Below are 15,235 nucleotides of genomic sequence, written 5' to 3'. Positions count from 1 at the left end.
AAGCTACAACTTTCAGTTAGACTCACCATTTTGTTATACTCAGTAACGTAAACCACATAGGAAAATTTATTAAAGAAAATTTATTAAATAAAATTCTGTGTGGCTATATAGAGATGGTAATAGGCATACTGAAATATTCACTGCTATCATATGTGTTACAGATAAGAATTCTGGATAGTCCATGGATTACAAAACTTTAAATTATCTACAACTGACTGTATTAGCAATGACTACTTAATATAGTTTTACTAAAAGAAATCTATATAGGATCAGAATAATGCATAATAGATTAAAAATTTTCCAGTAAATTTCCAGACAATGTACACTAAAACATATGCCATATTATTTTCCTTTATGACAGGCAATTTACTAGGTTTTGTGTATTACCAGAAAAAAACAGGTAAATTAGGAAGGTCACATATATGTGACAGGTTGAGTGATTAACCCCAGGGAGTCTTTTCCATTGTAATGAATAGAAAATGGATGTAACAAGTAATGTTTTTCAAAGAATGATGCTCATCTTACTACAAAATAACACAACTTGTGAAACAAAAACAAAAGGTGCGTGACACAGACAGCAGAGCCTGTGCAGCCTTTAAGTACTTGCTGTTCCTTACAAAAATGACTAAGCTTTACTGCAAAACCAAGAAATCTCTCCATCAGAGATTGTACTAGCATAAAGAAAGATGCAAATAAAAACAATCTCCTGCTGCCAAAGCATTTAAGATGCTGTGAGGACACTGACATGTCTTTTCAGACCTGTGGTTCTTTCATCTCTTCAGATGAATGTTTTTACTGGACCACCTACCCATGTAGACTTCAACAATTCTTTGTAATTGCTGCTGGTGTAGTGCTAAGAGGGAGACAAACGTTGGACTCTGACAGACCTAGGGGAGAAATGCCCTACATACCAGAGACAGCTCATTCATATAAATGCCTGTTCCAAAATACTTTGTTTTTTTTTAAATTATTTTTAATTTTCTAAATACATTTTAAAAGTACAGATTTGGCAACTATTAAGTAATCTAACTAGCTGATGCAACTTCTTTTCAGGATAGAGTGGTGTAATCTGTCAGCATATACGCTTTTATTGCAAAACCTCACACATAAAATTTTGTTCATTGTCCAGGTTGAAAGACATTCTACTAAGACCACAGGAACAACAAAGTAACAGGTAAAGTTGCCAATGGGAGGAAACATACACCTTTTAATTTTACATATCCATGAATAATGAAGTATCAAGGTCACTAATGTTTCATTACTCTTGTTAATCTCATTGCCATCTAGTATTATAAAATTTGTATTTTAAAAAAAGGTATTATTAAGACCTAAAAGCCATTCCCCAAAATTATGAGGCTGTTTTACCACTGTTATTCTTGCACTGGATGTACAAAAGCAGACATTATTGCTCATCTGAGGGGAAAAAAAACAGCCAGACATCCTACTGTGAAACCTGGTTTACCACCTCTGACTAGTATTATGTATGAGCACATACTGAAAACTCAACTTAATAGTGTCTTGTTTTTCTTCTTCCTTTTGGTAAGTTTAAGTTTATTGGTATCTAAAAATGACTAAAAGTTAGGATATATATAAAGTAACAAAATCTGTACTGAATAAAGCTAAAGGCTTAAAACAGCTAACAATATAGCAGCACAATCTATTGTTGAAGGCTTTAGCACAAGAAATTATGACTTTCTTAAGTCTTCTGAAACCTTTCATTGTTTTATAAATGCAAACACAGACTGACACAAAGACATACATGTTACAAAGCATAATTATCCCTTGATAATAACAAACAAAAAAAAGAAAGAATGGATTAATTAGTGTTTAAATTTTAATCAGTATTTCCAGTTATAGTAGATCAGTTCTTTTCACTGAAGAGTAAAACTCATGCATTACTATAAGTAACAATATGGTGTTTTGTTAAGACTACAGTTTATAGATTTCTTTTTAAGTTTAAAAAACAAAAAGCAAATAAACCAAATGTTTTCAGATTTTCTGCTTACAGAGCCAGCCATTCTATAGTAATCCAAATACTTTTTATGCCAAATGGTTTTCTTTTCACACTGTGAGAAGTTCTACTCACAGTTCTCATTCTGTGTTGGTGGAACTACTGCAATGTAAAAAGCTGCCAGGTGAGGGAAAAAAAAAAAAAAAAAAAGTAAGTACGCATTTAGTTTTATTTTGAATGGCCTGGAGTCAGGAACTGAATTCTGACTGTGAATCACTGGCAGACCAGTTTCTACAATGACAAAGTATTAAACAGCATAAATTACTACCTAACGAATTTAATTTAAGCAAGCTTTTTCATCTGGCTGAGAAATGTATTTTTTTTTCTTGTGCTGGAAGACATTCTGCAAGGAAAAAAAGAAATGGGTTCTTTCTTTTGCCCCTAATACAGAGATGATGTTGGCTGTTTGGTAAACCAATACGTCCCAGCCTCTTAAATAAATTTAGTGGCAGCTGAACAGAGTCGGAAACACCTTAACAAACAGTCTTAAGTATGTTAGAAATTCAGTCAGACAGCCAGGCTAAGGAAAAGAGCTACAAATCAGCTTTTCAAGTTTGTTGCAATTTTGCAAGAGAAGGGATGGCACAGGTACAAGGGGGCAAGGGAAATAAAAAACATAAGCATCATGAACAAAACTGTGGCTTTTGAAAAGATTTCAGTCTACCTCTTTATTAGTGGAGGCCTCTGATGTACTGCAGACATCCTGGTGATGTTGCCTACTTGACGATTCAGCACCCCGAGGTGAAGAGGAATCTGGAGATGGAGACTAGACATGGCAAGAAAATTAAATAATAATCTTAGTGACCAATGTAGAAAATCTTCTTTCATATTTTCCTCTAACTTGGCAGTGGAAATAAGAGATGAGAGGGGGGGAAAAAAAAAGAAAAACCAAGACACTTAAAATGTTGCAACCCTTGCTTTTCATCATAATGATCACATATCAATATCTGAGTGGACTTACTCTGAACAGCTAAATCTTTTAAAGACATTTGTGTTTATTTGTCAGTAACGTATGAAATTAAGCAGTTGGAAAAATTAAAAGCTGTCCTCAGTGGCAAGCAAAACTCAGCCAAAAAGTGTGTCATAAAACTGTATTTTTGCAATGTGAATGGAGTATCATCGATATTGGTATTGGTCCAACTACTTACACTTACTGTCAGCACTGAACTAAGCTGCAGTTACAGGACTTTCAGTTGCACAAGTACATGCCTACTGCGTGCAGGCAAATGACTGTGAGCTTACTGAAGGCTGCAGGCAATGCAGACCGGTGTCCTAAGCGCTGACATTCTAGGAAAGAAAAGATAAAGTCACAAAGAAGTAAGCTGTGATGGGAGACAAGTGAATTGACCATGACCAGAACACAGGGATTCTGCTAAAGATTACTTACTTGTCAAACTGGGGAGAGTGAAGAAAAGACTGCAATTTCCTCATAAGCACACATGCTCTCAGGTATAATTAACCTGAAGTGCTAAACTAATCTGAGTAGAGGTAGGCTGCAGTGGTTGTCCTTAAATGTTATTCCATCATCTTAGAAAACAACTTTTACAAATTGTATAGAGCAATACTAATATATTCAAGGACTTATTAATATATTCAAGGACTATTCAATACCAGTATAATCAAGGACAATGATTCCTCATCCTAGACACAGCACAAACTTGGAAAATACTTCAGTTTGTGCTATGATCTCAGTACTATACATGCCATCTAGATCAGATTGTCTCATTTTTCTTCTTCACCACAAACAATTCAGTGGAGAAGCTGTCTCTCCCATCATGTCGTAGTCATTCATGATCACGAAGAATGTCATAGCAGAAAAACAAAGGAAGCAGTATAGGAAAGCAGTATCATGTAATACCTAGATCTATATGATATGTCAGCAAGTATCTTGGTAAAGGGAAAGAATGCTTTGGGAAAGGATATTCTAACTATAGGCAATTCCTAATGAATGCTGGTGACACTGAAGAGCTGTACTGAGGTATCTAAAGTCCAGAGCAGGGGGGCACTGGCACGGGGCTGTGACACAAGAACACAGAGTACGGAATTAATAAAAGTGACCAAAATGAAAGAGAGCACAAAGCTTCAACCCAGCAGGCATTTTTAAAGGCATACCTTAAGGAGATACCTGCAAAACATGTCAGTGCACATGCTAAAATGTGGATTCTCGAAGTAAAGTTTACCATTTAGCTGTACATGCTGGGTGCTTAGCCCAGCAGCCCTGGCATTCTACTCTCTATGTAGAGAGTTTAGCCCTAGCTTTGCCAGCTAAATAGTTCATCACTGATGGCAAAACAGTCAAATACTATTCTTCCGGTTTTACAAACAATTACATGACATGGCTTTTCTCTAAGCCAATGAGCCACAGCAGAAAAGGGCTACACTTCCAGTGCCCTGAGCTGGCAGCAGCTCCAGTCTAGGAGTGCCCTCCTGCTATGCCTCCACTCCAGCTGAAACATTGAGTTCTATGAAACAGTGTGCAAAACCCCCTACGTTTTTCAAGCTTAGAGTCACAGATATGGAACAAAACAAGAAAATAAAAACCCCTTCTCCTCCTTTTCTCATTATCCTCATTCATTTAACAGGTCTATCTTGGACAACTACTAAGTATTAGAATTACAGTTACCTAATAAAGGCTGCCAAAGTGTTCAGAAGCAATTCGCTATACCAGTATCTCTTGGGTAAAAGAGCAGTCCTTGCTTCTCCCTGTATTTTGAATTACAACTGCAGGGCAAGAAGGAGGTGCAGCTGTGAAACGGTCCCTGACCAGATGCTGGCATGTGCTTGTGCTGCCGGCATTCACGCAGGGGCTGTGGGAGAGACACAGGCTCCCCCCACTCGCTGCCTAACTACCAGAGTCACGGAGCCACAGTGGATCGACTGCACAGATGGTGACTCCTATTTCCTTAAGGAAGTGTCCTCATCATGCTCACCTTCCCAACAGTTACATAGTATTTCTGTATTGGGATTAAATATAAAAGGTGCACAACACTAGGACTGAGCTTGGAATAGTAAACAAAGAAACAAAGTAAAGCATATAATCTTTTAGCATCAAATGTTTCCACCAAAAAATAGAATTATTTAAAATGCCTGAAAGCTCTCATTCACACACTAAAGCGATAACAATAAATGATTTAAACCAGTTTGTTGCTGACATTAAGGAATTTTGCACCATTTAAAATGTACTAACAGTTACTCCAGTAGCACTACAAATACCTTTACTCAGCTATCTTTATCTACAAAGTATCAGAATTAAGTGACCATCAGAATGATCACACAGCTTTCTGTGTGCTCTGTCTGAATATCTGCTCATTTTTTTTATGGAGAAAAAAAAAAACAAAACCAAAACTACAAACCCCAAATATCAAATACCCTACAAGGTTTACTACATGACATGACATGAAAGCTGTCCCCAAAAGCACTTGTACAAAAAAGTTGAGCCTTTGAAGAGTAAACACTCAGTTCCCTTCTGCACCAAAATGCATTTTTAGAGGTACCATATACAAAGCACAAGAATGCAGCCACAGCAATAACAAGAAATACTTTGTTAGACAACTTGCACAGCTGCTCAAAACACTACAACTGAAGTCTAAAATAAATGCTTAGCAACTGCTTTGCTGTCTGTCAAAAATCCAAAGCTTTAGAAGCCTAAGAAAAACGCTGTCAGAACAAATACAGAAAGTTCACGTGAAGCGTGCTGTTATTATGTAGAGAGGTCCATTAGTGGAATTACCGTGTTTTCTTAAGTGCAGCAATATAAAAGTACTAGTTACCCCATTTCTCCTCTTGAATATCTACTTACATTTTTCTTACGATACTCAAGCTGGTACATCCAGAAATTCTCCATCTCAATTTTGGCGTTGTTTGACTCTAACTAACAAGCAGCCCACTCCACCTGAGAAACCTTCCTTCGTACTCTGCAGAGGGATTTAGTAACAGAACTTGTAACAGGAGAGGATTGTGTTGCATCCAGCCTATCCAGGTCAACCTACGTGGCTACTGAATAGCTCACGAAGACAAACACAGCTGACACTGAAACATCTTCAGATACCTGCTCTTGCTTTATAAAATCAGTGTTGTTTTACCTGCTTTTAACAGCAGCTTATCTGAAAAGAGTAAAACCTAGTGGGTCACATCATCACATACAAGGCTGGGGCAGGGAGGATGAATCTGCCAAATAGTTCAGCAATGCAAGATACACTTAAGCAAAAAGCCATCACTTATATGACACTAATGTCTACTTACAGACTTCTTGGCAGAGGAATGACAAATATAGTCTTCTTATACATCAGTTCAGAGGAGACAATTGTGTAAAGCAAGGCTTCTAGATTTATTTGAGTTCAATTATAAAAAAGTCTTCTGAGAGGTACCTATACACATTATGCAAAGGTCAAAGCACTGTGAAATATTGAGGTCCAACATGCAAGTATAGTCAGATGCACAATTTCATAAGGTGGCAGTAAATCTCTCAGGTTTTAGCACAGCTATGTTAGGGCAGAACATCTGCTGTGATTTGAACAGTTCAAATTCTGTTCACTAAAAAGTAGACCGAGACCATATATTCATAGCTTTCAGACAGCATAAAGTACTCATAAAGAATGGAGCTGAAAGCTAAATTTCCTTACAGTACAACTAATCATCATTATTAAGTGTTTTTCTTTAAAGTTGCTTCAACTATACCGTGGCACAATGTATGCAACTTAATTTACAACTCTGACATAAGGAACAAACTTAAGTTTGTACTGCAGTTGTGGTGTAATTGTAATTGTGGTGTAACTGCCTCTGCACTTCCCATCACTTCCCAGTGCACTTCCTATCTGTTTGCCAGGACCTGTCCCCTGCCAGTTTGCACACAGATGATATGAGTTGACTTATGACAAGGTAACTGACTGAACTGCTCACTTCAGAACAACACATTTCACTAACTGCTACAGGACCACTCCGTGCAGGAATTGCAGGCAGCCTCAGAGAATCCCACAGCAGGCTCCTCCTGGGCATATGACAAGTGAGAGGCACAATTCTTTGCTTTGGGGTGCTAACTACCATCCTGGGGAGGGACTCTGGCTGACCCACCAGCTCCTCCATGCAGTTTCTGCTGCAAAAATGTCCAAAAAGTACATGGATAAGGTACTTGCAGGCAGTCAACAGGAACTCTTCCTGCAGGTGCAGATAAGGTCATGTACAACAGTCTTATGCACACAGTTAACATAGGACATGTTCTGTCTGTAGCTTAAGGTAAACTTTAGTAATGGAACACACGTGCTACAGTGCTCATGTAGGATCACAGAACAGCTGTATATAAGACCTAAGATCAAATGCAGTTTGGGGAGTCTAAGTTTGGGGAATTTCCCCTGATCCACCTGACGATGCCCTGCAAGAATGCCCTGCCCTGCCACTCGCCAGCATCTGGATAACGACTGACAATTCCACTTGAGCGATCTGACTGTCTACACATTACACTATGTAAAAGCTCTGAATAAACTAGGTTTTTAAAAACAAACATAATGTCCATGAGTGTCTGCACAACACCACTGAGTTGTAACTTTTCAGTAAAATTGAAATCATAAAAATAGACATTTTGACCTAAGCAATAACTGTGTACCTCTGTCAAAGTCTTTGTCAAAAGACCCCCACCTGTTACTCTTATATTACCAAGTCTTAAATACAAAATAACAATATACTTAAGAACGCACAGAGCTTTAGATCTGACATAAAAAAGTCTGAGTGAACAAACAATAAATATAACTGAGGCTGTTAGGGCAAGATGGCCCCTTATTTTGCCTGTTTCAAAGAGTCTCTTGGCTACATGAGTCAGTAGCAGTAACCATAAAGTACCACAGTCACACTTCGTGAGCTGGTAACTTCCCTTTGAATGAAATCTTAGGCTGTACAGACTCTGACTGCCCGTCAGATCACATACACCTGCTATGTGGGTAGGGTCTACCCAGAAGCACGCATGCTGGATGGAAGGCTGCCAGCACAGCAGTGTTCCTGGAAGCTGGTTCAGTGGGAGCTGTTTCTCTCTCTCAAGTATGGACTTCCTCAGCTGTACTTTCACCTGAACTTGTAGTTTGAATACAACTTTCTGTATCACTTTGAAAAAACCAGTATGGAACTTTCTTGTATTTTCAAAAGACTAACTGTAACAAGGGCCATTCTAGTCTCCAACAGCATAGAAAAATCACTTGAAATTGCTTTAATCTTTCAATAATTAAAAAACATAACAAAACAAAAAAAATATTCAAGGGGTTATGTATCCAGTACTCACTGTAACTGAAAAGCCTGCAACTCATCTGGAGAGTGTTTGTCTTCGAGCAGAAGAATTGATAAATTTAAGCTTTCTTCAGGGTGATTGATGAATCAGCATAGAATTTTCTGCCCTGGATATGAAAATGTTTTTTGTTTGTTTGTTTGTTAATTATTTTTGGTTTGGGGCTCTTGGGGCATTTTTTTTCCTGTATAATTTTAAGACTGAGGTCTTGCACAGGTGACAGAAAAATTACCTGTATTCTGTCTGCTCAACCAACAGTTTTAAAAGGTCTGCTCTGAAAATGAAAACAATATCCTATCAAAACAAACTCATCTTTATTTCATTTATTTTCTTTCTCTTTTTTCCTCCTTAGTTCATCTATTACTGAAACCTGCTAAATTATTTAAAACAGACTTCTCTGTTGCCTTGTTAATAATACATTACTTCTGCTGTGGAAAAAGTGAAGCAAACCCATCTCCATGAAAACATTTCACTTCTAGAGTTATCAGAATTGAGAAAATTCTGCAACTGAGAACTGAGAGGTTTAAATAAAATATACACAATCAAAAAGAACAGAGAAGCAAAACAGTGCAGCTCAGTTCTGTTCTATCTGAAAGGCTTGTCTTCAGCTCTGAATTTCTACTTCACAGATCCAAACCAACCATGTACGTGGTTCGCCTTTGTATTACAGTCTATTCTAACATTGTACCACCTGTGTGCAGTGTCTGCAGAGGAGCAGAGACTGTGAACACCAGTGAGAGGGCTTTGCAAAATCAGAGTCTTGGCACGCAGCAACAAACTGTGACCTGCAGGTCAACAGAACTTGGCTTTCAGATCTATAACCCCATGGAAAACTGAATGGCCCTCACAAAAAGGTCATGGTATTTCATTCTGAAATGGAGAATTTCTCTTTCCAAACTACTGTTTTCTCCTGATTATGGCAGAAGTGAAGCAGGCAGCCTCCTTCTCTTCTCTAGACATGACAAGACAGAAATGTTCTTTAAATTCCAGCTTAAAAAAAAATCTGCTTGAGCTTTTGTGCTTTTCAGTGTTTTTCTCAGCAGGTCTCTGTACTTCCACAACTAAGCAAGCCACTATTCTCAAAGCTCTATGACATTTTAAAGATGCTTTTTTAGACCTTCTGTATAGTTTACAGAGCAGAATATTTAATTATATCCTGAGAGATCTACTACACAAAACTATTCTCTTTTCCATTTGCACATGTATTCATCCTCAAGTCCAGATCCACGCACTTCAAGATGTCTTCTATTTTAACCTTTAAACCTTTATTTCTGTGCTTGGCCAGGCACATTCACTGAGGGTTTCTGGTGGAGAATCTGACAGAGCAGAATGATGGGCAAGATCTACCCAAGTGAGATATGGGCCCTCCCTTCCAGTGAGATAACTGTGTACCTCTAGAACAGCACCTTTTCCTAAAGGCTATCCCCCTCCACCACTCTCAGACACATACACACCATAAGCTCTGTGCTGGTCTCCAGCTATGAACATTATTCAGTACAATATAAACAGATTCTCTCCTCTTTCATACTCAGAAAACACAAGCTAACTGTAGTTCTGCAGTCTTCTCCACTGTGGGTCAGTTTCCTTATGTCCCATTTCTTGCAGTTGTGAAGCTTTAACAGCTATTGTATTTGAAAGAGATATCCTCACAAGGACATATTCAAGTGATGGTCTGCGTTGGTTTAAAAAGTTTTCTGATAAACCGATTTTGGAAATATATGTCAATTGTTCATATCTCATATGTGTGGCAAACTTAAAAAAAAAAATCCTACTGCATTTATTCAAAGGACCTTGGGAGAATTTTTCAGGTTTTATCAAATACACAAGTACGACACCTTCCCCACAAACTAGATGTCCAGACCATCTCTTATTCAAATGAAAGCACGCATCACTAAATCAGGGTGTACAAGGCACATGACAGCAAATACTCTCCATTGTTAAATATTAAGCAGGTACTTCAGTACACTGTTTATTTATTCATAGAAGTCTGTTACCTGGCCTCCTACATCACAGGACTACCAGAGTTAGTAGAATTGTTCATGCACTATGAGCAATTTTCTTTTTTCATACACCTCCCAAACACTTCCTTTGAGGAGAAATACGTAAGAGTGACTCAAATTCCTAGTAGATTAAACTGTGAATAAACCTGGAAACAGGGCATCTTAAAATCAAATGGATGCAGTGATCTGTAGCCTTCTGTTAGTCATTGCATGTCTTTCCTAACACTCCCAAACTATAAACAGCTGCAGGCTAGCTGAACACTTCTGGATTGTTAGCTTCTCAAAACAGGCTCTGGACGCTTCCACCTGGTACACTACCAAACATTCTGCTGTGAATGTATCACCCAAATGCTCAGCACTGAGGAGTAACAGTCACTTTCTTGTGAAAAAGGCCAAAGAGGCTGTCGTATTTAATGAGTCTCAACTGGAAATCATTCCTCTGACTCCCTAGCTTCACTGCTGTCTCATGAAGAGCTCCTAGCTAAATAAAAAGTGACTGCGGTTTGGATCTAAAGAGGTCCTACCAGTTTCAGTATCACAACCCAGCCAGTTTCAGATTAACAACACAAAATGATAACAAATATTTTCAAGTAAGTCTCTGAAAGCAAAATGGTTTTGTTATAAAACAATGTGGGGACAATTTTCAAAGGAGACCTGCAAATAACTGATAGTAATAAAAGCACACAATTTGCATCACATATCTGCAGCTCCCTGATACTTCTGAGGGAAAAAAGGATGTCTACCTGAAGGTAAAACACTCTGTTTATGTAATTCCTCCTTATTTCAAGGCCAGTGTTGCAGACCAGACTGAATAATATCTCTGGCATATACTGGTTACACTTAAAAGCTCCTGTCTGAGTTCTTATTTCCTTTCTCAAGGGAGACTGAAGAAAAATCTACATTTAGATGAATGAGCTTCAACTATATTTTTATTACAATTGATCGCTCATGGTCACTTAGTCAACACAATCTAATTTTGATCAATTTACTGCTAGGCAATTCTAGAAATGCTTTGTTAAAGAAAGCAGGCTGTTCAGACCACTCACGAGTTGGCATCTGAATTAAAGAATCCAGTAAAGCAAATACATACTTCATCTTCAGTGAAAAGCAGAATTCCCACCTAGTCCCAAGTTCCTTCTTCTACAGTATGTATTTTGCTCAATTTGCTGCAGATCATCTGAACGATTTCCTTTATTTCCTCTTTCCAAGAACACAGACCGTCTGCACATCTACATCCATCTTTTGTCTTTGCACTGAACTATACTATTATTACACATTGTTTTGATTACAGCCAGCACTGAAAATCTCAGTCCAGTTCTTATCTGACAGACTATGAAAAATATCAAATGAGAAATTAACTTCTGGTGTGAAATGGAAACCCCTGTGTACTTCAATACCTAATGTAAATACAGACCAATGGAAACACCTGATTTGTTTACTGTATGAACATACCAGGCAGAGTCCTACCCGCATACCTTAGAAAAGTTAAATTATTCAAGGTACAGCACGATTTTGGAGAACAGCTGGAGCACCTTCAGGAGGGACTCAGTGCTCTCAGGATCCCCAACCTAATGTCACTGAGATCATCATGGTAATGGGTGTTACAATCAGACAATCAGAAAGCATTAGTAAGTTCTTTGATCCTCCCAAACAAAGACAGCACTTACAAACACAGGCAATATAGCAAACAAAATGTACAGCAAAAGAATAATGTGATCTATTTGAAAAAGGGGGAGAGAAATAATTAGAGCTTTTGGAAATCTTTAAAGAAATTAACTTAAAAATAATTATTCTCCTGTATAGAATAATTGGGGAAGATTGCTTTAGCCATCCACATGACTGCTAATCAATTCTGTAACAGACATAATTTAAAAAATATTTGTAGAATATTTTGCAGTATAGTTTGTTTTGTTTTGTTCTGTTTTTAAAGTTTCAAGGAAATTATGAAGAAACAAAAAAGCATCCCAAACATACTTATCACTATGCATTTCCAAGAGTTTTCAAGGAAAAATAAAATCTGAAAGCTACATGTCTCAATCAACTTGCATGTTTTTCAGCAACCCAAACACCATGTTCCAAAAATCTTTTCCCATTTGTAGAATACAAGCCTTCATCATTCTGAAGGCAGATAAAAAAATCAGAAGCCTGTTATAGATCTACATGATATGTGTTGTTTTTTTTTTTTTTTTTTTTCCACCATCTGAATTCCCTTTGCAGAGGCTGAGGTGTTTTGGATAGTTTTGATGCGTTTCTGGAATGTTACAATAATTCAGTTTAAAACACCAAACAACACACAAAAAGTTCTATTTTCAGTGTTCTTCCAAGGTTACAGAAAACATTCCACAACAATAAAGAGGACAGAACAGATGTTTGCTGTACAGTTATCCTTGAAGCAATAGCATGGGTCCATGCGATAAGGTTATTTCTGGCCAGTAAATTTAGTCTACGAGCTCTTTTCGTATCAGGCATAAATTTAATGCAGTTAACAGTGAGTTTGTTTTGTTAGAAATGCAGAAAACCCATAAAACTTCAAGCAAAGATTATCATACAGGCAGCTGGAAGCATAAACTGGGAACTGATTCTGATCCAAGTTAAGCCTCATGCCAAAAGCACAGAACTTCGGAAATGCTGATGCTGTAAATCTGAACGATGGCCTTTGATACTTAGGGTGCCGGAAAATTAATACACTTGATAGTGATAATGTAATATACTGAGGTTCATAACACATTTCTAGGGCCTGCCAGTGGACAAAAAACTTGCAACTTTTCTAGAATATGAATTTGATCTACGATAGCATCATAAAGAGTATTAGCAGATTTCTGATTAAACTGTTAGGATTATTATGGGACAGAAAATGAAATTTAGAAACCCAGAATTAACAAACACCCAAGGATAGATAGATAATAGAAGACAAAGTGTTAGGCAGCTATTCTAAAATATCCCACGGCAGCAAAGAATGTAACAGCATTTGTTTCAGAAAAAAAAAAAATAAACAAACAAGAAAAGAGCTTCATGTGACAAAGAACAAAACGCACTCTCCTTCACTGCCATGTATGTCATAATTAAAGGAAGGAGACATACATAACCTGAGGGCTGAAAGCTTTGTATACTCACATCTCCATCTAGTGGCCTCTGGTCGTCAGAGTCCCTGGTTGGACTGATGTCCTGCCTCATCACCCAGATCGGCTCCTTAGGTTCATCAGGGGTATAAGGAGAACGGATGGTCCTTGTCTTCACTTCCTCAATAGCCTCTTTAATATCTTTAATGGCCAGTGAAATTGCATCTCTCTTTTCCTTGCTGTACCTCTGCACAGATTCTCCTGAGCTGGATGTAACTCGAGAACCAGCTGGGAGCTGGCCATTACTTTCATGCCCACTGCCGGCAAGAGCATGACCGTGCTCCAAACTCTGCTCTGCCTCTGGCATATCTTCAGCTGCCTTGTCTAAGCTCTGGGAGCTCATGCTCTGCTTCACCTCTGCTACAATCTGATCAATGTCCTCCTCTTGTTCATAACTATCCATTCTTGGGTAGGGTGCAAACTCTGCTTCCTTCTCAGGGCTGTCGGACTCTCCGTCAGACCGTTCATCGTAATGGTGAAGGCGGGCACCAAGAGCCTCCTTGCGGTAATTGTCAGCTTCCTCCCTCTCCCGTTCATACTGCTGGATCCCCTCCCTAGCATCGAGGTCTGGTGTATCTCCTATCTCCTCATAGACGTGCTCCTGCAGTCCATAGTCAGCGTAAGGCTCAGCATACTGCTCATCCTCTCCTCGGTGGAAGAGCCGATGCGTGTAGACATAACCCGAGTAGGCTGCATTCATGGCTTCCTCGTGTTCGATCGAATGGAAATGTAAGTGATTGGGCAATGTTCGATTATGAATGGCCTCGCCATGCTCAGCCTCAGCATTCTCCGTGTACTCCTCAGACTCAGGCCTGTATTGCACTGCATATGCGCTCTCATCCTCATTTTCCTGAATTCTCTCTGTGTTGTAACTGTCCTCCACTGTGGCTATCACATCCCCTTCTGCAGTATCCGTGTGATTGTGGAAACCACTCTCAGTGCTGGCTGATCGAGCTAACATCCCTTCCTCCTCCTGCCCAGACAGGCCCCCTTGGCTGCTGTTTGTATGCCTTGGGCAGCGAGTTACATACCGCTGTTCCTCTTCCACCTCTGAGTGCTCCAGGTCAGCCTCCACTGATTCGTTCACTGCTCCATTTGCTGGCTCTTCACTTACCTCCCCCTCAGGTGGTCCAACCAAATGGTTCATGGCAAGTTCTGGTGGGTAGGTCACTTATTCTGCTGACATTTTGTCTATCACAGCTGGAAAGAAATATAAAAAAAACAACTCTGACATCACTCTTAAAAAAACCCTGGAGTCAATAAACAGAAGCAACAAAAGGCACCCTTCCTTCCCCAGCAGACAAGCATTTGACTTCATCAGCTCTGAAGTCAGATGACAGCCAGTACAACAGTATGATCTCCCATGCAAATGATCTCCAACAGCAGCAACCAACAAAGATCCCCTTGGGGATTGCACTTCTCACTTCTACTGACAAATTCTTTGTGAAATAATAATTTCCAAGCAACTCCTTGGGGATGCTTCTATGGACTGCTATGGCATTTCAGTGATGTTGGTAGGTACATGTTAGAAAAGCTAACTTTTGCCAGGGTAGAGATATGACAGAAATATTCCACCTTTGTTCCTCTGTTCTCCCTACAGCTCACTAACTCAGTGCAAAGGAAGGATGCTGTAATGTAAAATGACAAATTTAGTCCCATCACAGGAGTCTGCAGTTGCTCAGATACATGACAGCTATGTCACACTACACTTCTTGTGTAAGGTACCTTCAGCTGAGCTAGTCCCCTTATGCACTTTTAAAAAATTGTTAGAAACAAAAATGCACTCTCAGGGTGTCTGAAGCACCAGTTCCTTCTCCCTACGGAAGCACATGACAGC

General features: G+C 38.9%; 1 protein-coding gene across 2 annotated transcripts in view; it reads right to left on the bottom strand.

Annotated features, from left to right (window-relative positions):
• The window catches only part of APBA1 (amyloid beta precursor protein binding family A member 1), a 110,635-nt gene that overhangs the window by 27,203 nt on the left and 68,197 nt on the right, over positions 1 to 15,235 (bottom strand). For both annotated transcript variants that reach the window (XM_042787730.1, XM_042787729.1), the window contains 2 exons: positions 13,394 to 14,598; positions 2,676 to 2,777 (listed from right to left, as the gene is read on the bottom strand). In XM_042787730.1, coding sequence (XP_042643664.1) covers positions 2,676 to 2,777; positions 13,394 to 14,545 — 1,254 coding nt within the window. In that variant the 5' untranslated portion in view covers positions 14,546 to 14,598. The remainder of the gene's footprint in view (positions 1 to 2,675; positions 2,778 to 13,393; positions 14,599 to 15,235) is intronic.

The sequence above is a fragment of the Tyto alba genome, unplaced genomic scaffold (assembly GCF_018691265.1).
Source record: "Tyto alba isolate M040663 unplaced genomic scaffold, T.alba_DEE_v4.0 Super-Scaffold_13, whole genome shotgun sequence".
Taxonomy (NCBI): domain Eukaryota; kingdom Metazoa; phylum Chordata; class Aves; order Strigiformes; family Tytonidae; genus Tyto; species Tyto alba.
Note: the sequence above shows the minus strand (reverse complement) of the source record. Positions and strands in the feature narration are given on the sequence as shown.